Source organism: Symphodus melops, assembly GCF_947650265.1.
Source record: "Symphodus melops genome assembly, chromosome: 1".
In the NCBI taxonomy this organism is placed as follows: Eukaryota; Metazoa; Chordata; class Actinopteri; order Labriformes; family Labridae; genus Symphodus; species Symphodus melops.
Window position 1 is genome coordinate 14,142,813 of NC_136691.1, and position 22,863 is coordinate 14,165,675.

Here is a 22,863-nt window from a genome sequence, read left to right on the forward strand (position 1 = left end):
TGTGTGGCCTGAAAAGACCATAAAACGACAACCCCGGGGATGCACACTCGTTCTGTCAGAGACCTTGGCATCAAGTCTGACAAAAGAGAATGAAAAAGTTAAAAAAAGAAGCGAGGGTGAGACATGCGGAGTCGAGTCAGTCATGTGCCGTTGAAGAGATGTTCCAGACAGAGAGTTAAAGGGGACGTAGCGGTGTGAGGCGGCGGCGGCGGCGGCAGCAGCGGTGTTATGGTTAAAAGACCGGACAGACCGCAGGTGCCAGTGTAAGCAGGCTCGATGCTCATTTCATGGTTTACCCCGCTAGTGGTGCCTGTGCGCCATCGCGCCAACTACAAAGACGCAAACCGCAGTTTGGCAAACGTGCAAATGCAACAGATAAAAGTTGTTGCTCAACCCCTGCCACCAATCTGGTTCAGTTTAGCAGATTATATTTAAGCCTGCAGACTGAAGTCACGTTTGAAGATGGTTTAAAGCCCACATCTGAGGGTTTCTGTAACCAAGCAGATCGAAATATTGTCTGTATTTAAACTAAGTCTTGAAAGGCCATATACTGTAAATCTCAAAATCCCATATTAAGCAGTTGGATGCCATTGTTTCTGAAAGAAGAGACGTGTCCGCCGGGCTAATCCTCTTGTTTATGGCAGGATTATAAAAAGAGACATTTAATGCTCTGCTTCTTAAGAAAGCGACACTCATACTTAACTACACATGTGATATCTCTTTGGATTTAATCTTTATGTAGCAGCTGAGAGCACCATCTGATCACTAACATATCTCATCTTTGAAAGGCATTCAGCCCAAAGAGAAACGACAAAAAAAAAAAAAAAAAGGTGCAAAATAATCAAAGGAAAGCAGGGAAACAGATGTCCAGCAGAAATGACGGGACTGGCTGAAAAAAAAAATCCCACCGCTGAAAGAACCCAAACTCCCAAAAGCCTCGCTGTGTGGCTTACAGAGAGAGGTGGCCGAGTTCAAAACATTTAGTGCCGCGTGCAGAAAAATCTCTGTTTCTAAATATCGCTGCCCGACGCCGCCAAGCCAAGAGAATGAATAATTACGATTTCGGGAAGGCTTTGGTGGTCTGCACCATTCCAACATTACACTTATGGCTTACAATATATAATCTAAGTGTGGCGGCAGTGAAATGTTGGACAGTGGGTCATAGCTGTGAACAAAGTGGGTGTCATGCGTGTAACATGAATTATGGAGGGATTAGAAGGGTTGAAATGGATTGGTCGGGACATCTCACTCATGTGCTGCTGGAAATAAATTGGACTACAAGATTTGTTTTCACAGCAACAGCTCAATACAATTATTAAAAAAGAAAAAAAAAAGTGACACAGTTAATAAAAAACAGAGCACTTGACTGAAAAATAGAACGTCTTGTCCAGCTGGCAATCTGACTTAAAAAAGCGTCAAAACGACTTTCTGATTCGAGACTGAAAGGACAAGCATCCTGTTGAGACCACACCCCAAAAACACGTGCAAATCCCACTTGGTGTCACACCGCTCTGCCGTTGCTATGGATACACATATCAAGCTTCGCCACCTGCCCTGCCCCCCTTTTTTCATAGCAGCCCCCCCCCCCCCCCCCAAATCTAAATCCAATCCAGTCCAACAGCGGTATTCAGCCAGCAAGCTCTCCTCCTCCTCCTCGTCCCCTCCGTACCTCCTGCTGGCAGATTAGGGCTACACTCCTGTCCCTCCTCTCTCCCCCCCCCCTTTTCTACCACATCTACTGCACCCTCTCCATCCTCCTCTCCCACCCCCCTCCCCCCATTTACTGTCTAGTCCCCTGACAGTGTAATCCAATCCCTGTAGGGCCAGAGCCAGGGGCCTGACACGGTCCTGACCCAATTAGAGGCCTGCTGCCAGCTAATTAACCCCGGCCCAGCCCTGGTGCCTGGCGCCTGATACTCCCAAACTAACTACGGCGCTAATTTCATTAATACGCTGCTACAATCTTTGTCCTGTCCCCCCCCCCCCCCCCCCCCATCCCCTCTGATACTGCTTCTGCTTACGCTGCCAAAGCCAAGAGCTGAACCTCCCTAACCGGGGAGGGAAGCGGGCCAGACCCGATCGAAAGGGATGAGATGAAGAGCAGAGCAGAAAGAAAAGAGTCAGGGGCATGAAGATGGATGGATGGTTATGTGAGAAAGAGAGACAGATGGGGGGATCGAAGCGAGCGTCAGCCCCTCACTGTATAATGATACATTACACTGTGCAATCAATAAGTCAATGGGCAACACTTGTTCAGCACTGCTCATGATGGAAATATTACACTGACACTACTTTGCTGCTGCTGCACATATCGACAAAAGTCAGACTTAAACTTAATTTTCTGGCTGACGCAGCATCAGTGCGGCTAAGAGCCAGATGCCAGCCGCGGGTTCGCACAGCCCAGATTGACCGATCAGAAAGCTTCTTTTACAGCGCTTGATGATGTTTTTCAGTCGCTGCCTAAACACACTTAAAAACATCTGCGTGTTGAACTCTTAAATCTGTGGCGCTCTAAAAGGGAGAGACAAATGACAAACGTGCATTCCTGAAAGCCAAGATACGTGACCAACGCATCAACGGCGGACTGCAATTACGTGTGATTATGTATCGAACATGTTTGTGAGAGAGAAAAAATAAAAATAAAAAAAATCACCGTCTGCCCTCAAACATGCAAGCAGAGCGCTTCTCTCCGCTCTCCCGGAGTGGTTAAGCAGGGAGAGAGACAGACAGTCTGATGAGGACTCAGAGATTCGAGGAGAAGACTCTCACCGCGCCACAGCAGCCGAGGTCGAACTCTGTCATTAAGAGAGATTAGTGCTAGTTACCCTTGGCCGGCACTGACTCAACACACAGCACACATGAAAGCTGGCTGGCCCAGGGACAGAGTGGGCTACAGATTATTTGGCGTCCTCCCGTTTAAAGATCTCATCACAGGAGGAGAAAAGTGGCGAATGTCTCCCCCTTCAGCCTGCTTCTAGATCTTCTCAGGTGTCAGTGAACACTAATATGGAGATTAATAGGCGTAAATTGGAGAATGAAATCAAAAGATCTCAGTTCCTTTTCTTATTCCTTCAAATCTTTTATTTGGATTTTTTTTTTTTTTTTGCTGGTAAAAAAAAAAAAAAAAAAAAAAAGGAGGCAAAACTCCCACAGACGGGTTCTGGTGCCAAGCTTTAACGCAGACTGAGAGGGGCAGACGCTGATGTGGTGAGTTATTTCGTGCCCGTCTATCATAAAAGCCGATGGAAGCTTCCTGCCATTTTGCTGGAGAGCAGAGTTTCTTTGAAGGGACAGGAAGGCAGGACTGCATTTCCCACAGCCTGCTGTGGGCTGCTGGGCCAGACCTGAGTCTCTCTCTCTCTCTCTCTTTACTAAGAGACTCACAAGTCCAGTCTCCTTCACACAGACACAGCACTGACTGTCGTCTCCCAGCTCGCGCCGATGCTAGAGAAGGAGCCGAGAGTCAGTCGCTATAGTGAGAGCCGTCATTTTGTGGAGCGCTTCCTTCTAATTACGGCGAGCGACTCAAGAGGCCACACAAACAGCCAGGAAGCTTATTTCTGTGTCACCCAGGAATGTTCTGCAAATACTCGTACAGCACGCAAAACAATTTTCACATTCGACATCTCTCTGCTTGAATAGATAGATAGATAGATAGATAGATAGATAGATAGATAGATAGATACTTTATTGATCCCGAGGGAAATTCAAGGCATCCAGTAGCAGTATACAGACAGGCAGGACACAAGACATTAGTTACCAATACACACCCGCTGTCCCCCCTCCCCTCTGTATACAAATCCCCCAAACATAATATATAATATATATGCGCCTTTGTGTCTTATTTCATGTTTGTATGAAGTCAAATAAAATTGAGAGAGTGAGAGAGAGAGAGAGAGAGAGAGGAGAGAGAGAGAGAGAGAGAGAGAGGAGAGAGAGAGATGGAGAGAGAGAGAGAGAGAGAGAGAGAGAGAGAGAGAGAGAGAGAGAGAGAGAGAGAGAGAGAGAGAGAGAGAGCGAGAGAGAGAGAGAGAGAGCTCTGCAATGTTTCAGATTTTTATGTTTGAATATGGTTCTCCTGTGGTGTCCGGGTGGCCCAGACTGCAATGGGGATCTCATGGCTAACAATACCCTGATCGATAGCACCTATCTTTATTGTGATCACCACTCCAGGAGTCTGAAAGGTGGCACATCAACATCCGGATTTTTTTTCTGAATGAAAAGCATCTTTCTGCCAGAGTCACTTGGACAAAACAAACAAACCAAAACATTCCAGCCTCAATTGTTTTCTTCCTCCTCTGTGGCCTGGTTCTTAATAAGTCCTCTGATTAGATTCCCCCGTTGATATCAGTGGGCAGCCGTACTCACGCCACGGCGCTCAAAACAAACAGTTATTCAGCTCTGCCATTTGTTCTGCGAGGTGTGGGACTGGGAGCGCAGAGGAGAGGAGAGGAGAGGAGAGGCTGGGAAACTTCAGCCGGGCTGCTGTACGTATATGTGGGCCTTGATGTGGCAACAATGTGTTGAGTGGAGGAACGGGTGCCGGACTGTTAGGTCACTTCCTTCCTACTGAGGCTGAGAAAGAGGTGGGAGACCAGACGGGCCGAGAGGCCGCGATCCAGATACTGATCCCAGATCGGCGTGCGGCTTTCTGTCTGTTAGCGTGAGGGACGGAGGTGCAGCTTGGGCAAAGTAAAGGCCAACGCCGGCGATCGTGGGAGAGTGAGTGTGCAGAGGTGAGGGACACCTCAGGGGCCCCCCCCGTGTGAGCGCTGAACGGACCCCGTGGTGCACTGACACACACTCCTACACACCCATGAAAACACACACACGCACGCGCACACACACACACACACACACACACACACACACACACACAGACGGACCATCTATTAGTGTTACCTAACTGAGCACTTGAACAATGACCAGCGGCTAAACTTCCTCGCTTTGTCTGCCTTCGTATAACTTCACAAGAGCTCTCAGACTGTTCTCACACTGACACACAAATACTTGTTTGGTTATCACTTCTGCACACAAACACTCTCACGGGCGCATGTACTCACAGAGGGGTGGAAGGAAGAAACCAAGCACAAGAACGTCGCAATATATGTGTGTGTATATATATATATATATATATACGGTATATATATATATATATATATATATATAAGAAGGGATTGTGCAGGATTTAAATGTCAACTGTCGGTTTTATAAAACTAGCCGTGAAGGACAAAACACCTCGATTTGTTCGCAGTCATCATTATCCACTGACTCAGTGTATCAGAATGTGAGGGGCCTGCTCAGGTCAGTGAGAAGGGAAGTGTTGTCTGTAGAACTGCACTGGCCTCTATCACCCTGTACATCCATCAGCCATCTAAACCCTGGCAGAGAATCAGCTCCCACTCTCCTCCTGCTGACCCTCACCTCAGCGAGCAGAGCTCTTCCCATAAAGCAGACGCATAAACCCACGTACACCCACAACCCTGCATCCACACCTCAAATGGAAATCGCCGGTGTGTGTGTTTACACAGCGGGGGGGTGGGGGGTGAGGGGGGAGTTTTACAACAGCATTTTATCTCAGTGTTAGATTGTGAGGGACCTGCAGCCTGGCAGACAGACAGGCAGTGACAGAGGAGGGTGATGTGCCCTGTTGACCTTGGGCTGACCTCTGCAGACTCTCCCACGGGCCCACATATCACGCTTCTGTCATAAACTGGAAATCCAGTATATGATAAAACTGTCAGTTAAAACCAGGGAATAAAAAGTCAACAGGACCATATCTTTGCCAGTAAGTGTCTTTTTCCACTGTAAGGCAGACGACCACATTGTTTATGATTTCTCAATTCACTTTGTTTATTTTCTATCAATTAGCTACATGCAGTTAGCCAGTATGAGCTCAGCAATGACTGTATATAAAGAAGAAGGGATTTTAAACCTCCTTCTGTTGAACACAAGTGAAGCTAAAAAAAACCCCCACCACAACAGGCACCAACATAATGAAATGGAAATGTCCTTTTGAGCCAGAGTGGTACAGTAATGGCTCTGTATCTGAGGAACTGATGCTACATCATTTTCCCTATTCGAAATAACACATTTAACTTTCTGTTATAAAGAGAGAGAGGCTCTTGTGTTAGTGCTAATACCTCTTTCCTCCCTTACAGTGGGAATCTGGTGCACACGGCACTGCAAGAGCCGTCAACACAGCTGTCACTCAAGGTATGTCTCCCTTTAGCATCAATTATAAATAGTTGTTTTTTCTTTGCTAAATCTAAACCTAAGAACTAAATAATTTTTTTTATGTTATAGTTAGACCTATATCTCATCTGTTGAATGAGACTCCAAATGTTTTGGCTTCATATTTGGAGAGCTGTCATGTTGTCCATTTTTATGCAATTTTTAGAGCTAAAGCAGAGTAACAAATCTGCCCAATGAAAACACTGCAACATACACAAAAGTATATGTATAAAAATTCCAAAAAAGGACGTCAGAAACACGAAGCTCCTACCAGGTATCCGAATGAAGGACCATCCGTGTCGAGGGTACACGGCCATCACGCCCCCAGGGCATTGTGGGTGGAAGGAGTTGGCCCTAGCCTGCCATTCTGAAGCCAGTTCAGGGGAGCCGTAAAGGAAACACTGTTTGAAGATGGTGCCCCCGCCGCAGCGCGTCACCCGCCACTCGTACTCTGCACTGCGGTCGTCACAATAACGCTCCATGGGAACTGCTGTAACCTAGGAAACCAAAAGAGAAGATGTGTTTTTTTTTCTATTTATATAATGGAAATGAAATAATATTGTGAGGCAGAGAACTGGAAGACTTCATGCTGAAGTGTTTGTTGTTTTCTAAGTGGAACATTTTTTGTTGCATGTGGCTGTTTTTGATCGATGAAACAAACACACACCGTGTGACAGAAAAACATCGAGAGATCTGTGCAAAAATAGTGCATGGGCTGTTTTCACTGACTCAGCAGGGTCTGTGTGTGTGTGTATATGTGTGTTTGTATAGGAGGAGGGCAAGAGGAAGCTTAAGAACTGGTGGCCCTGAGTCAGAAGCCCTGTTTTTAGAGCCTCTGTTTGTTTTAAATGCAGCTGCAAACCACAGTGGTCACCCCACACCCCAACCACACACACACACACACACACACACACACACACACACACACACACACACACACACACACACACACACACACACACACAAAACAAAAAAAACACTTTGCAGATTGGAGTTTTTCATTGTTGACAACCTACAAAGACAATGTGCACAGTGCTTCCCTCTTCCACGACCACCCAAACGCTTGTGTGTCTTACAAAGGTCAGAAATCACAGAAACGGTCCTGGGGATTTGCAAGAACAACTTTTGGCCCACTTGCTGCTCTTGCTTACATTTATAAAGACAGACATACCCTGGGTGTGGCAGCTAGCAGGAACTTGGGTGGCGGTGTGAGCTTGCAGGGTCGCACCGAGGAGGTGGCATGGCTTCGACTGTGGATAATCACGTCTGCGTGTCCGACAATGCCGGACCTGAAGGCTGTGAACACGAGCTCCTGCAACACACACACAAACAAAAAAAAACCATCCACATTACTGAGCAAACTGCAGCAGGGCGGTAATTAGATGTTCGAGGTGAAATGTGCTGAAGTGATGTTTATTTCAAGAACATCTTATTGGTGTTTCTCCTCCTGCTGAACTGATTGCTGGTTCGAATGTGATCCATGGGAAGATATGTTTATTAAATTATAGCTCATTTGAACAATTAGCTTCAAAGTAACTGATGTTGAACAAGCCGAGTTCCTTCAGAGGTTAGCGAGCGTAGCACTGTAAACTGCTCTGACAGTATATTTAAGTTTCATTGGCCACATGCCTAACATGTTCAAACCAAATGCTAAAACGGTCGCAGCGAATGTATGATTATTCAGCTTCTGTGATTTCCAGTGCATACTTTGAATTCCCGTCTAACCATGACATCTTTTCTGAGTCGGATCCTGAAGAGCAGTCGATGAATTATTCACATAGAAGAGGGATATGTTAGAGGTTATATTTAATGTGTGTGTGTATAATGTGTGACTGCACAACATGATGGATACACAGTGCCACCTAATGGCAGAGATTAGAAAATCACATCCTTTTCTTCTAGCCAGGGTCTGATCGTCTTCACCATGAGTAAGCAGGTACTCGCTTCTCTACTTAACAAACCAATATCGTCTTCAGTAAGCAGCAATGACCCGCCACAGATACTTGTTTGTTTGGGGGTTTTTTGTTCAAAGGTTTATATCTTTAAGGAGAACACAATTTAATTTGTCTCCACTTTGGACCGATAGAAGAGCGTCCCATCCCTCTGTGAGAAAGGAAAGGTTTTTCATTTTTATGATTCAAAAACGATCCGATTTATGGAGTTTTTTAATTTGCTGGGAAACTGTTCAGCACACGCAACTTACGGAATCAATGTGCACTAATGTGTGGGTGGTCTACTGTGTGGGAGCTAAAGAGAGCGCAGGGATGTACTGTCGTTTAAGATGCAGGATAACACAGATGGCAAAGAAGACAGGTTGACTTCTGGATAAAAATAAAAGTTAATTAAACAGAGACGGGCTGCTGGTAGCCTCGTGGTTAGTGTAAGGAGGCTGTGTTCCTCCAGGCAGGCAGCCCAGGTTCTTGCATGTCCTTTCTCCTGTCTCTCTCGACTTTGGCTACTTCTAAAGCAAGACAAGACAAATCAACCTTTAAAATAATCCCTCATTCATAGATACCAAATTACCCGTTATTTTAAATAAAACACAGGTAGAGTACAACATGAAGACTATCAGACAGGAACAAAACGTGCGTATGAGTTTGACATGTGTCGTGACAGAGGGGGAGAAGGATGTAGAGATGCAGACGGCCCGTTTGAAGCGGAGCCCCCGAAGCTTTACGAGTAATAGGAGGTCTTCAGCATCGCCTCGTTCCCTCAATTCCTCAACAGGAGCAGCAGGCTAGCTGCAAGCAACAGTGAGCATACTGTTAAGCAACACAGCCAGAGAGAAAGAGAGATGAGCCAAGCCGAGAGAAGCCGCACTGAGCGCCAGCTTCACGCAGCTTCAAAAGAAAAATGAGCAGTTGAAAGGAGCTGCTCTAAACTGTGGGGGTGAGTGATTTTTTTTTGTGTGTGTTTTTCGAGGAGCTGCGGTGGGAGTCTGGGGTCAGCGTGGTCTTTCGTTACATACATCCAGTGTTGAGTCCCCGGGTGTCTGAAAGTTTCTCTCCGTCTCTGGCATTTTTAACTAGCTTTCTTGGATTTTTTTTTTCTTCCTGCTCTTCCGTTCCTGATGCCGCTCCAGGGGGGAACCTAAGATGCGAGGCAGCTGCCTGACTAAGCGATGAGGCCAAGAGGAGGAAGAGGAGGAGGATGGAATTACCCCCACAGCATTTTTCTCCAGAGGATTTTCCACCCAACAAGTGAAGTTACATTTGGTAGAGGTTGGCAATTTGATACATATCTCCAAGGTGGTAGCTGTTTGGTGGGTGAACAATTTAACTGAATGTTTGTATCAGTTTTCTGACTAAAGCTCTGTAAGCTGCAGTGACCTCCAAGTGTATCTTCAGGCTGCTCATGTTGGGCTGATCTGTATATCTGAGCTGGCATCAATGCTTTGTACCGTGTCTTCCTGACTAACAGCAAGGTTCCCATGTTGCCAAATAATACAAAAGAAAGAAAGAAAAAAAAAAAAATGGAGGAAACGTGTGTAGCCCTTCAGCTCTGAGGGGCCGAACCTGACAAATGAAAGCATTTAAGAAGAACTGTGGTGTGCTTCGGTTATCCACACAGCCAGTAAAAGGAACATCAACAATGTAGTCGACTCATTTTCCAGATCGTACAGCCTCACCCATCCAGCTTCTGTTACGACTGTTAGTGTACTCTGAACCACGTTTCCTGTCAGTACTACAGCCTCTAAAGGCGCTGGAAGGACGGCCAACCTGGTTTCATATACCACACATTATCTCGAAGAAGACGAGTGGTTTAAATGTCAATGTTTCAGATAAAGACAAAAAAAGCTCAAAAACAGAAGGGGTCTCTTTTTTTTCCAGTTTTACTTGGCCTTGAATTCGTAGACTTTTCTTGTAAGCAGAATTTTTTTTTTTCTCCCCTCGAACAGAAGCTGCATGGACAGTGGCCGGTCTGCACAGAGGGAGGGAGGACAGTGTTGCTGGGTCACTGGCCTTTAGTGGGATTGGGTTGCACCCTGGATCCCAGAGGAGGGAGAGGAAGCCTGGGGCGTGTGTGAGTGTGTGAGTGTGTGTGTGTGTGTGTGTGTGTGTGTGTGTGGGGGGGGGGGGGGGGGGTTGCAGAGAGCAAGCTGTGTGGCCAAACACTAACTGATGGCTGTGGGGGAAATGTTCAGCATCATCGGCAGCACATGGCTCTCTAGTGGAGGTCCCGCCACACCCACATTTACAGCAGAAGGCTACAAGGTGGTGTGTGTGTGTGTCTGTGTGTGTGTGTGTGTGTGTGTTTTCATACCTGTAGGACTGAGCTTGTGTGCGTGTTGGGGAAACTCGTGGGCCTGTTAGGCCACAGGATAAGGTCCCTGCGAGACAAACACTTTTGACTTCTGGGCTGTGACCTTCCTGTGTCTCCCTCCGAGTCTCCGGCGTCCTCCTGACTCTCTTCTACAAGGCCGAACAGACGTTGATAGTGGAGCCGATACGCCGATTTGAGGGAGAGAAAAAGGGCTAACCACCTAAGAAAAGAAAAACAAGGGAAGCAAATTAATTATGGAGATTCCTACTATTAGCATAACTGTTGTTAAGATAATATCATTACATAGTGAAAAAAAGTTTCAGACTGCAAAGATGATGTTTTTGGACACATTTTGGACTTTCTGCTGAAGGAAACTTTTTTTTTTTTTACTAGCACAGATGTTTCTCGGACTTATTTGGAACAAAGACACGGAGAGTAACAGATCCAACAACAGGAACTTAGATCCCACCTCACTAAGGTGCCTTGCAACATGAGACTGGACATCTCTGCCGGTGACACGTCGATGAAGCGCAGGAAAGAGAAACAGCTTCCTTTGTCATCACCTGGAAGAACAAAAGAAAAAAACAGGAAGAGGAATGATTGAAAAAAAACAAAAAAAAACAGATCTGCATGTCAAAATAAATACATTTAAAAAAAAAGATCGTCTCAGAGGTCCCGGTTCGTTTAAGCTTGAAGAAGTCCTCACCTTTTCTGTGAAAAAGAGACTGCTGAATGTGACTTGGAGAAAAGGGAGACAGCAACACTTGAAGTAACCTGAAGAGAATTGGAGAGACAGACAGGGTTACATGAGGGACTTTGAGAAAAAGAAGAATATGGCGTTTCACATTTACGTTGCTAACAGCTCTAATTGAGATAATCAGACAAGAGGAACTCCAAAATCAGCAAATGTCCACAAGAACAGTTTTACTGGTATTTAACTCAATTTTAAACCAAACCCTTCTTAAAACAAGGATTGTGGACATTATAATGGAGTTGTTTTCATTGGATTCATGTGCAGTGTGTGTGTGTGTGTGTGTGTGTGTGTGTGTCTACGTAGGAGAGCTTACTTGTTTTTGGCCTGGTTGTGTGCGTGGATGAGGCCGTGCCGGTACAAAAACTTCGACATGATGTAGGGCTTGATGCACATGTGGAAAGGAGAGCGAGTTTCCTGGCGCTCAAACAAGTCGGGGTGGTTGCACACCTACACAAAAGCACAGAAGAGACAGTGTGGTTCGAAAAACAGGAAAAAAAGAACACTGCTTTTGCTTTTTTTGGCCAGATCATTGTGTGATTGATTGATTGCACATCTCAAACTGTATTACCACCAATAAAATGCAGGCTTGTTATTAGTATTGGAACATTAAAATTCCCTTGAAAATCCACTCGAAAAAAAATAATCAGACTTTTGATCATATGATACTTACAAATAGCCTGTAATACAGAAATAACCGTCATTAATCATCCTGATTGCAACATTTGACAAAATAGTCAAAGCTCATCGAGCTGCACCTCATTCTGTTTAGTCATACCTTCCTGAACTGCATGACTAGGTTCATGAGGGAGGAGGTGGTGCTGTGGGACTGCTGGGACGTGCCCATGGAGGACTGCAGCAGATCCTCGATGGAGATCTTGTTCCTCAGAGCCTGGTAGAGCAACCTCTGCCGGGACGTCAGCTGGCAGTACGTCAGGATCTCGATCTGCGCGAGGAGAGGAAAAAGGAAAGACTTGTAGCAGCAAATAACAACATCCTGTCTCTCAGTTAAGAGAAATGAAGATCCTTCACGCGTGGTTATGTTTGGTCTTCTTTACATTGAAGGATGACAACTAGAGACGCACAGATTAATAATAATAATTTACACTTTATTAATCCCACGAGGGGAAATTCGGTTTACACTCTGTCTAACACACACATAAGCCGAGATACACACTCATGCACAAACAGGGTTCTAGTGACATGCATTAATGGAGAGGTCTCAGAGTGAGGGGGCTGCCCACAGCGAGCGCTCCAGAGCAGTTTTGGGGTTCGGTGCCTTGCTCAGGGGCACCTCGGCAGTGCTCAGGAAATGGACTGGCACCTCTCCAGCTACCAGACCAGTTTCCGGACTTGGTCCGTGCCGGGACTTGAACCGGCGACCCTCCGGTTCCCAACCCAAGTCCCTACAGACTGAGCTACTGCCGCCCCAAGAGTAAGAGTGTGATCACACTAGCAATCCTGTCAAAGTGGATCAACACGTTACGTTTTGGGCTCTAACATGCCTAAAGTCCAGTTCGTTTGACCAGTGTGATCGCTTCAACCCGTGTACATGCACGGCACACTTCCTTGGCCCTGACGCGCTTCGAAGACGTGAGCTTCAGCACGGTACATTTCATACATAAGCATGACGGTACACAACATTGACAATAACTCGCAGTTATGACGGGGTAGAGGGGAAAAGGCGTAATCAAAATCACTCCGAACCTTTTGCAATACAAGCAAAGCATGGAAAATTTTCGTCTACAGCAGACGTCACAGCTACTAAAATAAAGACGGAGGGTTTGGAGGAGCTTGTACGTTTCTGATTCTAAAAGCAAACAGTATGCTCAACATGGCTTTCCAAACTTACACTGATGGAGGGAGACAGTTATCTGTCAACGATCGATACTCAGCTCATAAATAGATTCATTTGTAGAGAAGAGAGAGAACATCAAAATACAAAGAAACTATAAAATGTCTTCATTTGCCTGCACTTCAGGATTAAAGTGACCAACGGGTGGGTGTGGGAATACTTTATAAAAATGCAAGAAGTGGAACCAAGAGAAAAAGATTTATTCTGGAAAAGTTGGCTGTATCTGTAATAAATGAGGCCACAGTAGAGACAAATGATTCAGCGTTACTGGCATGCTATTCCTCCATTCAAACACGCATGGGCTTAACGAGGAAGGATTGATGGGTGCAGAATCCATGCGCTGCCTGACCGACGTTTCTTCAAACACACTGAAGTGTCAGCTTCGATCGCTTCTCTTGTTTGATAAAAGCGCTAAAACCCAACAACAGCGAGCCATAAGGACCTAACCATGAACCACAAGTGAACTCCCCCGGGTTACTGTTGGCTTCAACTTGCAGACAAAACACGAGAACGCAACAAGTAAGAGTGGAGGAGGAGGAAGTGGACTGGCAGGGCTTAGTGTGGGTGTGAGGAGGGGAGAGAGAGAGAGAGAGAACAAGACAGATGTGTGGGAGCCGTGAACTCTGCCATTCCTCTGACAGAGTGTGTGTGTGTGTGTGTGTGTGCGTGTGTGAGTATGTGTGCAAAGTGTGTGACAGCCAGAGACCTCGAGTCCAACATCTGTCAAGAGGATCTACCAGCACCATCATCACTCACAAGCTTATTCCAATGCTTTGTGCGTTAATGAGGTGAACAGGTGGGCAGACTGAGGACGGGTGCTCGTTCACACAGGAGAAATAAGACTAAACATAATGCATGATTTGAGTTAAAGACATTCAATAAACTTGGCTGGTGAGGTTTGAGAACTTTGCAGTAGGGCCGGGCGGTACAGACCAAAACTTAAGTCTCTCTTATGTCTTATGTATGTCTCATATGAACAAGTTCAACATGTACAGTACATGAAAATATAATGTTTTGTTATCCATTTGTTTTCTGAGTTGACAGCTCTACCAAAGATGCGTATAACATTATTTTAATGCAACATAAACTATATCCATATCAACCATATGGTCTTGCCCTATATCTTGTTTTGAAAATATATAGATATATCTTTAAAAAACTCGATATATCCTCCAGCCCTACTTCGCAGCAGCATCTTAATGATGCACAGCCGGCTTTTCATGTGAAGAGCGAGGATTCACATCACAGAACCAACCGCCTGTTGGTGCGTTCAAATGCACAAGAAGAAAAGCTTTTGCTCCCTTACCTTGTCTGAGAGCTCGTTTTCCACATCCTTCTTGATTCTCCTCAGCATGAAAGGCTTCAGGATCATGTGAAGTCGGGAAAGCTGGTCTGAAAAACAAACATCAAACAATTATTAAGCTACAGAACAAATTACACGCAACAGTGAGCCGCGATAACATTTCAATGCTGGCACCGAAAAGATAGAATTTCCCCACAAATACATAGAAACAACATGATGTGTTATTGGCTGGAAAATATGAACAAAAAAAACAAAAAAAAAATCAAAACAAAAAAAACTGGAAAGGGCATCAGAGAAAGTTGATCTCACTCTCGTCGATGGCAGACTTGTTTTCAGCGTGGCTCTCGATGTCCTTGGAGAACCACTCGTTAAACTCTTCATGGGAATCGAACAGCGTGGGCATGATGAAGTGCAGCAGGGCCCAGAGCTGAGGGACAGAGAAAACAAGAACACATCAGTTCTGACAAGCTCACATGAAAACACACACACACACACGCGTTTCTCACCTCAGCCATGGTGTTCTGGATGGGTGTCCCGGTGAGCAGCAATCTGTTTCGACATTGAAACTGCAGCAGGATCTTCCACCGAACACTGAAGCAGAGACACAAAGCTGCATCAGTCCATCATCATTTATTCTGTTCCAAAAAGCATTCCCACACTTCAGACTGCTGTGGCCCACTTTAACGTCTAATAATCACTCGAGCTGAAATGAAGTGCTTCTCACTGTACATCTGCTCTAGTCATTTTCTCCAGATACACTTTTTAAGATTTTGGTTGAAGTTGTCTTTAGGTCCTGACGGTAATTCATAATTCATGAAAAAGAAAATTTGTCATCTGTAGCCAGTTGTAAACGTTGACCATTGTCTGCACTCAGTACAAGTTTTATTAACTAATCATGTCTCCCTGCTTGTTCTAACCCACTCAAAGCATGAGCTGAAATCCGCTTCTGGACCAATGGTGCTCGTGTATGTAAGTGAGGGGCGTGGCTTTTGAAGGAGCAGGAGGAGGGGTGTGAATACGGAAAACGGAGAGGATGCTATTTACAAAATCATGCTAGTTTTTGAAAAATTGACTAGCTTTAAATTGAATTGGGTCTTTAAGGACCCCACACACAGCTTATAAAGGATTAAAAAAGACATAAGATGGGACATAACGTTGGGATGAATTTGTCTGCATCAACAAAGTTTTTTTAAATGGTTGAAAAAATAATAATAAAATCGGCCCTTAGTGCAGAATGAGTCATCAGGCATTTTACAGGAAGAAGAAAAAACACTGACTTTGATTGAATGAACATTTAACATCAGATTCAAAATGCATCATTTGATTAGAGACCAAAGTAAAAAGTGAGTGGGCGGAAAGTCAGACTGGGATTACACAACATCCATGTTATTGTTTTACCTGCTGCTGCTCTTCAGCGCCTGGGCCTCGTCCAGAACCATGTACTGCCACTTGACCCTCTGGAAGTACTTGACGTCCTGAACAACAAGCTGGTAGCTCGTGATCACAACATGGAAAGGTGCGTTTTGTGTATAAAGTGTTTTCTGTTGAACGGGAAGAAAAAAAACACAGAGGCAAAGTTATTTGGGAATACAGAAGCTGCCACTTTAAATGTATTACGGGTAATATAAAGAACAAGTGAAGGAATTGGTTAATGACTTTATAATATGACTTTGATTTGTACAACCATATCATGAAACTGTATTTACTTTTCTGTTCAATTCCTCTTTGACATATTTTGAAAGTTATAATATGTCAAAACGAGGACTCCCATGATTCCCCACTAGCCTCGATGTCATCTTTTGCACTTGTTTTGCTTGAGACGCCCCCTGGCGGTGGATTTTACGCGCTGTGTGTTTCGATATAGCATGTGTCTCATCTTCAGCAGCCCTTTCTTACCTGGCTCCAAAATTTTCTGATCACTTTGCGATCATGAGGATTTCCCCAATACGGCAACACCTGCAAAAAAAGAGTCCATTATCCCAAGATCAGTAACACCAAAAGTGATCCCTTCTTTGTGAGTCCGTTTCACCTTAAAAACAAACAACACAAACTTTTCTGGAACACTTTACATTTGCGCTGAGCGTTTTAACAACAACAACAGCGCTGAGGTGATGTTTCCCAGAGGAGGCATTCAATCACAGCATCATGTATGAATCACTGCCTCTGTCGTTGAGTTGTTGATGTGAAATGTAATGTGAAAAGATTTGCACATCATTACATCACTCATCACACGCTGGTATTCCATTGTTTCCAGTCAGTGTTGCTTTGAGTGTTCAGGAAGCTTATCTCCACATTTTGTAATAGGCTCTTTTCACAGCTCATTAGCAACACAGACTGTCTGGGAGAGATTTATGTTTCAAACTTGAGGAGAAAACGGGCATAGTTGAGCACAAGAAGGAGCTATGTACAGCATAAGATAGTGTGTGTGTGTGTGTGTGTATACAACCACAGCCAACATGTTGATGTGTTTGATAAATGGAAACAGGAAGAACATTTTTGAAAGGACGGCCACAATAATAAAGGCATTAACAGCTTTCGAAGTGTGTTCTCACGGGCTATGCTAGAGCAACACTGCCCCCTAGTGAAAAGATGTGGATATGATTACAGCCTTTAGCCATCGATCCTACAGTATTGCTTGCTTTTTTTAAGAGCTTAATACAGGCGTTTCTGTCAGCGTCCTCACTTTATCAGCGTCGTTTTGGATTCTCACCTTGAATTTAGGCACAAAGCGGGTGAACTCCTGGTGCCAGTTGTTGAGAGTGGATGCAGGAGAGATGATGAGGAATGGGCCCCAGATGTTGTCTCTCTGCACACAAACACACAATAGAAAAGTTTGTCAGCAGCTGCAATAGTTTTTTTTTTTTTTGTGAGTGAGTATGAGAGAGAAGGCTATGGTGGAAGACATCGTGAATCTTATTGTCAAGTTCAACACTGAAAAGCAGAGATTTCCACTCAATTCAATTCTCTTGATCTTGTGTTTCATAAGCGATCTAAAGAGTCCCATTGTCAGCTACTCGAAACAAAGAGAACAAGGATGTCGCTGCTGGAAGAAGCTAGCTGTTTAATGTGTGATTAATTAGCAGCAGAGACAATTAAGCATTACATTAAGCTTTTGGGAAGTTTGTGTGGGAAAGAATCTCTCTCTTTCTCTCTCTAACCTCTGCCAGATGTGCCAAAAGGGCGATACTCTGGACCGTTTTCCCCAAGCCCATCTCGTCTGCCAGGATTCCATTGATTCCCTGCAGAGAGAGAAGAACATCAAGGACGAAACAAATTCTTCACTGTCAACCCACACACGACAATGGAATATGCAAAGCTGTACAACAATATGAAAAAATGAAATATTAACTTAATTCATGGACACAACATGAAAAAGAATCTACAAATCCAGACAGCAAAGTCCTTTGTACCTGCTCATAGAGGTTGGCCAGCCAGTTCATGCCCTTGAGTTGGTAACCCTTGAGTTTGCCGTTGAAGATTGTGGGCTGTGGAATCTCTTCACCCGCATGGATGGATGGGTTGGAAAGGCTGTAGCTCTCTCCAAAGCCGGAGCCGGCGCCTGAAGGGACGGCGCAAGCCGTGTGCAGCGATGCACTGCGACTGTCCTTAGCCTCCTCGTCAAACATGCGCGTCTGCACAGAGAGATGGGAGGCATTAGCAGAGAACAGGCAGGGTTCTGTGCGGGTCGAGGGAAACTTCGAGGGGGGGGCCGGGGGGGTGATTGCATCCACTCACTCTCTCTTGATGGATCAGGTAAGCTTCTTTGGCATTCCTCAAGGCCTGCGACTTGTAGTGTTCACTATCTGAAATGACACGTACTGATCTAGTGAATAAAGCAGAAGATTCTGAAGTGTTCACGCATGAAATTCCTATATCAGAGTGTGCAAATAAACATCACAACTGGTACATTTATTTTGTCACTCAAAGGGGATTTCAGTAGTAATTGTAAGCCGACTGCTCCTGTAACAGAGTTAGCATACCGTAGTCCTCCTGTCCCATGTTGACCATAACTCCTCCTCCGATGTCAATCTGTCTCTGCGCTGCTTTGTCGTCCAGCTTACTCAGAATTTCCTCCTGAGTCGCGTCTCCCTCCGGACCCCCGACGCTTGCTTTCCCACTCATGAAATGAGCATACAGCTCCGTCTGCGTGATGAGGAAATTCAGTTTACGCTGCTGACGCTTTGCCTGCGAAAGATAGCGTGGAAGGAAAAACAATTTCACTTTTGCACCCTCAACCGAAGAAGTTCAACTCAATCACAGTCCAAATCTTCACCAACATTTTTCAAAAGTCATCATTTCCATTTCCACTTACCTCTCTCATCTCTTCGTCCAGTTTGCGTTGTTCCAGCGCCTCCTTCTCTGCCCTCTTCCTGTGCTCCTTTTCTACTTTGTCATATTTCTTCCAGTAAAGCATCATCTCCTTGGTGAGGCGGCGAGCTCGGGGTAATGTCTCCTTGCAGTTCTTCTGGGCCTGGATAGCCGCTCGCCGAACTTCTCTCATGCACTGATGAGCCAACTGAGAAAATAACACAGAGCTTTAATGTCGGGCTTCATCTACTGTTTATTCTAGAAACATCCGACTATAAGAACTAGAGTCATAAGACTTCCAGTAACAGAAGAAAGTGAACCAAAGCAAGTCAATTTGACAAAATGATCGTGTAATGAGTCAGCTCACCTTTTTAGCATTTGTTAACACCAAATTCTTTGCAGAGGTCTTCTGCTTGAAAGTCTGTATTAAAGGCGTACATGGAATAATCATGAGTAAAAACCACAAACACTGGTACTGCACACTTTTTCAAAAGGCCATCTGTTTTTAATGGAGTGCACACTAACCTTGGGGATCTCCTTTTTAGCGATGGTTAGCCAGACTTTACGTCTTCGTGCGTTCAGCTGCTCAATGGTCAGATGTTTCTTTTTTACCACGGGCACTGGAGCATCATGGGAAAACTTTGCAAAGATCTTGGTGACGTAAGGACGCCCTTCATCCAGAAAGTCTCCCTCCCCACGTTTCTTCTTCTTCTTTACTTTTTTAAGTTTGGCTGGGGAAAAAAAGAAAAAGATTCATCAGCATGAGATCCTGTCTTTGATTCCAGTAAAAAATACTTTAATTTTTGCTGCTTGACATTGACAAAATAGTTCCTTAACAGATGTCTGACCCTTCTGTTTTGCGTATTTACCTTTAAATTTCTTCTCGTCTTTGATTTTCTTCTTCTTCGGCCCCAGGAGGTGGCGCTGTTGCTCATAGAAGGGGTCATGAGTGGAAAGCAGCCCTGTGCTATAATACTGGTATTGATGAAGCTGTAGGGAAAAATCAAATATATATAAACAATAATAATAATAATAATGAATGTATGTCTTAAACATATGTGAAGTGTATCCTTACTATCACGACACACCGCGTGTGCTTCTTACCTCTCGGTCAGAGTGAAACTTGCTCTGATGCTGCCTGGTGAAGCGATGTAGCCGTAGCATGTCATGTAGCTCCTCCCGAGACAAACAGAAGTCAGAGTCATCCGAGTCCGTGTCTGAGTCTGTGGTGTCATCACTCAGCAGGATATTCTGTTGGAGACAGAGGAGGATGCATGGGCTCAAAGAGAAATGATGTAAACTGTAAGAAGATTAGCAAAGCAGTGGAACCTTCTGAACAATGTGATTGAGTTGTATCGTGTATTGCAGCTGCATGAATACTCGAATATGTAACACAAGGGAGAATATTTCTTTAAAAATAAAAAAAGTACCTTCAGCCATTTCCTGTTCTTCTTGAGCTTGGAGAAATTGTAAAGACTAGCTTTGTCTGCCTTTTGTTCTGTGGAGAGAGACATCCTCTTTCATGAGCAGTTAAATAAACCTAGAGGGGGTTTGCATTGTAGTAGTGAGTAGTAACACATCAGTGTGTCTGTATGGCTCTTACCTTTACCTTGCAGAAGAACTCCATTGAGGGGCTTCCCCTCTGACAAGTCATCCCTTTCCTCACATGGCTCAGTCTTCACTGTCAGCGTTGTCTGCTGAGTAGAGGGGTCCAAGGAAAGGCCTGACCCCAAAGCACCATCGCTGTCATCGCTGTCATCACTATCATCACTGGAACATGCATAGATTTGAGTCAACCACTTAAACTATATCCAAACATGAACTTTTCTTTAAAATCACACTGAAATCACTGAAACTGAAATTTGATTGCCCTTCCCAACTCCACTCCTCCAGTACCTGGTTATGTCCCGGTTAAAGACGACGGATGTCTGACGCAGAAAACTGTCCAACCTCAGGGATCTTTCCAAGCGCTGCAGGTAAAGAGGTTTGGCTAGGCCGGAGCTCCCCGATGACTCAACCTCCAGTCGGCCACCCTGCCCCGACGCCATGCAGAACAGACAGCTCTGCCCAGCAGGGCAGCAACTTTTACTGGAGAGAGAAAAGTGCAAAGAAGAAAAAAGGGACAGGCAGATGTCTCAAGGTCAGAAAAAGCAGCACAGGACACCACTTACTGTGGGACGGTAAGGCTCTGCTCTTAGATTGCAATTCACCAAAATCTTGGCAGGAACTGAAGGTATGAAGCTTGATACGTCTAAGAGGATACTTTTAAAAGATGTAGGAGTTACTCTCCTTCTAGTCTAGTTTTCACCTTTCTAGCACTGCCTACAACTTAACCTTTTTGTTACTATGACAACGTTTAAGTCCAATATCAGACTAGTGTTGTCTAATGTCTGCATATACAGAATTGTACAAACATAAGACCAGCAAAAACGACATAGACAGCAGACCTACCTTCTCAGTAAGGGATGCCATTGTTCTTTATTCCAAGATGAATGTTTCTACAAAGGATAAGACCCCTACAGAACGAGAAACCCGCAGTTATACACTGGTATGCATAATAATACATTTTGTGTTATGTTTCAATGAGTTTCATTTATTGTGCAACACCTGAAATAGGAGCATTACACATGTATGTTTTTTTTTAAATATATAGAACAAAAAATAAATAGGGAAATGTACTGTGAACCTCGATGCTTAAGATGCGCAGGGAAACTTGACTATTTGTTGTCATCCCCACATTGTATGTTAAATTCATACCAATCAAATTTGTAAAAAGGGAACTAGAGTATAAATTAGAACAGTTATATTCTAAAAGTTTATTTATAATGGGACTTGTATTCGTATACTTTTGTTGAAGTGCTTGTATTGACAGTGAAGATGGTATTGTAAACTTCAGTTAGTTGTACTTTGTAATTGTCATTGTATTTCACTTTTGGCTCTCTGTGCCTCATGTGTTGGAAGATGGCAAAAATTAATAAGAAAGAAAGAAGATGAGCTTGGCCTTCTTAAAATAAACGGAGTGCCCTTTATTTGGATAAAGCTTGTCTTTGCGGTTTGTTCCGTTATGCTATCCTTGGCATGTTAGCATGTCAAAAGCAGCGTTAGCCAGTCTGCCGGCTAACCTTCACAGCTATCCACGGCTAGCGGCGTTACCTCCGATCAATGATAGTAAAGGGTCAAGCTGCTGGTTTACGCACACTGACATGAGTAACCCTCAATAAATATGTGAATTTACGTTTATTGTTGTTCGTAAAGCTTTATCCTTTGTCCCAGGGCTGCTGCCTCTTTGCTATCTCCTGTCTAATGTAGCTTGTCATCATTGACGTTAGCTTATGATATTTGAAGGCGTTTTGTCCTCTCGCTCCATTAATATGAAGCATTCAAACCGGCCCTGTCTCTTTAAGGCCACCACCTCCCCGCCTAAACACTGTTTTAAGACACCACATCAGTAGACTGTAACTACTTTAACATGCTAGTCGTGATGCAGAGACAGCCAGGCCCGAGGCCCGCGCCTCTCGTGCCCATGATGTGAGCACGAGCGGGGACTCGGTTGCCTGGTGAACGAATGATCCCCATGTTTTAATTCTCTCCCTCCCGGCCATCTTCCCCCACTGCTCCTTCGCCATAACATCCACCACGGAGACTCTCACCTCAGCCCCGTGTCCCCCCTTTCCGCCTCTCTCTTCGCTGCTGCCGACTCTCGGTTCTCTGACTCCAAAATGGCGGTGTGAGGCGCCGAGCGAGTCTGTGAGCTTTGAGTCGGCAGCAGCAGCAGAGAGGCGGCCACTTTCTGTTACTGAGAGAGCAGAGACACGACGCCATGGCGAGGGGACAGCAAGGAGCAGGCGTATTAATCAATCACAGAGAGAGGGACGCCTGCAGTCGTTGTCTCCGAGGACATGATCGTGGACATGTAATCCAAGCAGTATCGTATTTAGAAAGGTGAGGTACGCGTCCACTCTGCGTGCTAATTTGGACCTTTAAGCACTACTTATGCACTTGAATCGATGAATTTCCGAAGTTGATTAGTAACGTCTGCTCACTGCGAAGATTACCGAGCAACGTTCTACGTCATCAGAAGGAAACTCCTTTTTAGGTATAGTAAGCCAGTTGGATACATCTTTTAACAGTCTGTGATACAAATACAAT

General features: G+C 44.8%; 2 protein-coding genes across 6 annotated transcripts in view; one reads left to right on the top strand and one right to left on the bottom strand.

Moving 5' to 3' along the window:
* The window catches only part of ino80 (INO80 complex ATPase subunit), a 36,919-nt gene extending 14,199 nt beyond the window's left edge, over positions 1–22,720 (bottom strand). The window contains exons 1-27 of one of the 5 annotated variants that reach the window (XM_079367580.1): positions 22,365–22,720; positions 21,166–21,230; positions 20,611–20,802; positions 20,324–20,484; positions 20,145–20,212; positions 19,819–19,965; positions 19,584–19,704; positions 19,240–19,445; positions 19,082–19,135; positions 18,719–18,922; positions 18,387–18,591; positions 18,142–18,209; positions 17,817–18,038; positions 17,565–17,645; positions 17,117–17,212; positions 16,303–16,362; positions 15,805–15,947; positions 14,913–14,997; positions 14,716–14,833; positions 14,410–14,495; positions 12,027–12,194; positions 11,565–11,698; positions 11,204–11,271; positions 10,967–11,060; positions 10,498–10,717; positions 7,406–7,546; positions 6,506–6,731 (exon numbers count right to left, since the gene is read on the bottom strand). In XM_079367580.1, the coding sequence (XP_079223706.1) occupies positions 6,506–6,731; positions 7,406–7,546; positions 10,498–10,717; positions 10,967–11,060; positions 11,204–11,271; positions 11,565–11,698; positions 12,027–12,194; positions 14,410–14,495; positions 14,716–14,833; positions 14,913–14,997; positions 15,805–15,947; positions 16,303–16,362; positions 17,117–17,212; positions 17,565–17,645; positions 17,817–18,038; positions 18,142–18,209; positions 18,387–18,591; positions 18,719–18,922; positions 19,082–19,135; positions 19,240–19,445; positions 19,584–19,704; positions 19,819–19,965; positions 20,145–20,212; positions 20,324–20,484; positions 20,611–20,762 (3,328 nt within the window). In that variant the 5' untranslated portion in view covers positions 20,763–20,802; positions 21,166–21,230; positions 22,365–22,720. Of the gene's footprint in view, positions 1–6,505; positions 6,732–7,405; positions 7,547–10,497; positions 10,718–10,966; positions 11,061–11,203; positions 11,272–11,564; positions 11,699–12,026; positions 12,195–14,409; positions 14,496–14,715; positions 14,834–14,912; positions 14,998–15,804; positions 15,948–16,302; positions 16,363–17,116; positions 17,213–17,564; positions 17,646–17,816; positions 18,039–18,141; positions 18,210–18,386; positions 18,592–18,718; positions 18,923–19,081; positions 19,136–19,239; positions 19,446–19,583; positions 19,705–19,818; positions 19,966–20,144; positions 20,213–20,317; positions 20,485–20,610; positions 20,803–21,165; positions 21,231–21,949; positions 22,113–22,364 lie in introns of those variants that run through there. The other 4 variants (XM_079367579.1, XM_079367578.1, XM_079367576.1 and 1 more) reach the window with 4 other exon arrangements.
* dll4 (delta-like 4) overlaps positions 1–22,863 on the top strand; it is a 250,962-nt gene that overhangs the window by 30,963 nt on the left and 197,136 nt on the right. The window lies entirely within an intron of this gene.